The sequence below is a fragment of the Monoraphidium neglectum genome (assembly GCF_000611645.1).
Source record: "Monoraphidium neglectum strain SAG 48.87 unplaced genomic scaffold scaffold05657, whole genome shotgun sequence".
Lineage (NCBI taxonomy): Eukaryota > Viridiplantae > Chlorophyta > Chlorophyceae > Sphaeropleales > Selenastraceae > Monoraphidium > Monoraphidium neglectum.
Genome location: NW_014007973.1, coordinates 1 through 2,976, shown reverse-complemented (window position 1 = coordinate 2,976; position 2,976 = coordinate 1). Strand labels below are relative to the sequence as shown.

The window sequence follows — 2,976 nt, the reverse complement described above, 5'->3', positions numbered from 1 at the left end:
CGCCGCGCCCGCCGCCGCCGCCGCCGCCGCCGCCTTGCCGGCCGCGGCGCCGGCGACTGCTGTCGCGCAGGCGGCCGGGGCTGCGGGGCGCGGGGCGCACGAGATGTTGCAGCGGACGGCGCTGGCGCAGCTGCTGCTCGCGCAGCAGGCGGCGGGCGCACAGCGCGCACAGGCGGCAGGGTGGCCCGGCCCCCAGGCCGGAGCGCTCAGGCCCGGCGCTGGCGTGAGCGCGGGCCAGCTGTTGCCCACAGCAGGCGTGACTGCAGCCGCGCTGCTCGCGGGCATTCAGCAGCAGCAGCAGCAGCAGCAGCAGCAGCAGTCGCAGCAGCTGCTGCTGCCACAGCACCAGGTGCTGGCACAGCAGCAGCAGCAACATCAGCAGCACCAGCAGCAGCAGCTTGCGCAACTCGCGGCGGCTGCGGCGCCATCGGGCGTCGTGGCGGCGGCGGCGGCGGCGCAGCCGCTGCCGGTCGAGGCGTTTATAGCCCCCCCGATCCCCATCATCTTGCCGGAGGAGCCACCAGCAGCGGCCGCGGCACTAGCCGACGACGCGGGCGCTGCCGCAGACCCCACAGACCCCGGGGACGGTGCCCAGCAGCGCGAGCAGCAGCAGCAGCAGCAGCAGCAGGCGCAGGCGCAGGCGCTGGCGCTGGCGCAGCAGGCAGAGCAGCTCGGCCCGGGCCCGCCTGCAAAGCCGACGGCCGAGGTGCCGATCGCGCTGCCGGTCGCGGTCGCGGACGCCCCAGCGCGCGACCAAGGGGGAATGTGAGGGCTTTGCATCTGTTGTGGCTGCACGGCGTTTTCCGCCTGGGCTCGTGCTTCTTGCGTTGCTTTCAATTGTTGCCCAAGCGCCAGCCTCCTGCCTCGCCCATTGCATGCTGTTCACACTTCTAAGAGCACCGCGTTCAAGGCGGCGGGGGCTTCTGCAGCGGCTGTACCCCCCTCAATGTTGCCTATTTTTGCTGCTGCGCGTAGGCGGGGCGGCCGGCGTCGCCGTGCCCCAGCGCGAGCGCCCCCGCCCAGGCCTGTAGCGGCGCGTATGTAAGTCGCAGTGCCACAGCATAAGGGCGATCTCAAGCATTGCTGCCTGACTTGGGTTGTTGGCCTCGGGCGGTTACCGGTTTCTAAGGGTGGCAGGAGGCAACATAAACAGGGGTTGACCTGGTGCGGTTGTGGTCAAGGAAATCTAGCACGTGTATAATACTGCCTGGCAGCTGATCAATGACAGATATGGCAGAGGGAGACGGCACGAGGGGGCACTAACATTGTTTGTGGTAAGGTTGAGGCCAAAATGAGGGCGGTGACAAAACGAGGCGTTGGTGGCCGCCTGGCACACCCACTGCTAAGCACGCTGTGGCACCCGGGCCATTTCCCCGCAGGTGTTATGATCTCTCCACTGCGTGTGCATGCAGAGCTGCCCGTCTATCCATGTGTATCGGCCACTCACCAAGTCGCGCGGGAACACACCAGCTGCTCGCTCCGCCTCAGGGGTTTGGCGTTGCGCTATACAGTAATTTTGTACTTGATGAATGCATAACTTTTCCACATCTAGCTGTCCCACTCCCGAAGGGAAGCAGGCAGGAACGTCGGAGCTGATCTGTGGCAGTGCGAAGATCTGAGACTTCATAGTTGCCACCATCGCGTGGGACACAACAACCGGAAAATGAAACAAGTAATCCTGTAGCACAAGATAAGAGCGCCAGCGACCTGTCAGCATGGTGGTGCGGCCCGCCAGCCGACGGCGCCACGCGCCCTATCGCACAACAGCGCTTCGCATAGCCATGCTTCTCGTCACGCCCATCCTATGCGCCGCCGAAGAGCTCCACAAAGAAACGCGCTGCCCCGGCGTCGCGTTGCATGGCAGTAAGACGCAGCGCGCCATCGCGGCGGCGGCGCCTGAGTGCGAGGGCGTGCTGTCGGGCTGCCGCCCTACCTGCTCGGCCTTTGTGCGCCGCCTGCCCTGGCAGTGGCGCGCCGCCGCCGACCCCGGGGTGCGCTTCCTGCGCCCCCACGAGGCGCCCCTGCACGACCCCCGCGGCGCGGCGGCCGCGGCGGCGCCCGTGCTGCGCGCCGCCGCGTGCCCCGACGCGGCCGCCCGCACGCCGGGCCTCGAGTACCAGTGGGCGGCGGGCGGCGGCGGCAGCGCGACGCCGATTGCTGAAATCCACAAGCGGCGGCGGCTGCAGGAATGCCTGGAGGAGCACGCGGCGGCGGCCCTCCCCGAAGCCATCCTGCCGCCGCTCGCGCGCGTCGGCGGCGGCGGCCCCGCGCTGCCGCTGTTTGACCTGCGGCTCGCGTGGCGGCAGCTGGTGCTGGCTTTGGAGGAGGACTTTGAGATTGCCCCGGGTCCTTTCAGAATGCACGCGGTGAGGGGCGGTCTGGGTGGGGAGGAGGAGGAGGAGGAGCAGTGGGGGCAAGGGAGCGCTTCTCAACCACACCGGCGCAACCGTCGGGCCGCCGCGCGCACAGGCCGAGGCGCGCGGCCCGGCTAGGAGGGGGTGCGGCGCGGTGCGGCGCGGCGCGCCCGCCGACCGCTCATCCTCGCCCACGCGTCCCGTGCCCGCCGCGCGCCCGCGCCTCCCGGCCGCAGGTTATCTCGCAGGCGCTCGCGGTGGCGGCATGGTGCGCTGCCCCCGCAGCTCGCGGCGCCGCGCCCGCGCCCGTGCCCGCGCCTCTTACGCACGCGTGTTTTTGTGTATGTGTGTGAGTGTGTGTGTGCGTGTGCGTGTGCGTGTGTGTGTGCCTGGAAGCCGCTCGCCACACCAGCCACTCACCGCACACCCCCCGCGTCGCCCGCCGTCACCCGCCGCCCACGGCCGCCGGTCACTTTTTTCCCAATCGCGCCATTCCCCGCAAACAGGCAAGACCTCCAGGGGCTGGCGGCCGGCGGCCGACCAGCCGCCGCGCTGCCACCGACGTTGCACGCGCTGTTGGAGGATCCCTCCCTTTGGGCGCTGCTGCCGTACAGCCCCCGCC

General features: G+C 69.9%; 2 protein-coding genes across 2 annotated transcripts; both read left to right on the top strand.

Annotated features, from left to right (window-relative positions):
• Window positions 1-103: 103 nt before the first annotated feature.
• Window positions 104-769, top strand: MNEG_15774 (hypothetical protein; the record flags this gene model as incomplete). The annotated part of the gene is made up of 1 exon (XM_014035756.1): window positions 104-769. One exon carries the CDS (start codon window positions 104-106, stop codon window positions 767-769), a length of 666 nt encoding a protein of 221 aa, XP_013891210.1.
• Window positions 770-1,781: 1,012 nt separating this feature from the next.
• On the top strand, window positions 1,782-2,492 carry MNEG_15773 (hypothetical protein; the record flags this gene model as incomplete). The annotated part of the gene is made up of 1 exon (XM_014035755.1): window positions 1,782-2,492. One exon carries the CDS (start codon window positions 1,782-1,784, stop codon window positions 2,490-2,492), a length of 711 nt encoding a protein of 236 aa, XP_013891209.1.
• Window positions 2,493-2,976: the final 484 nt, after the last annotated feature.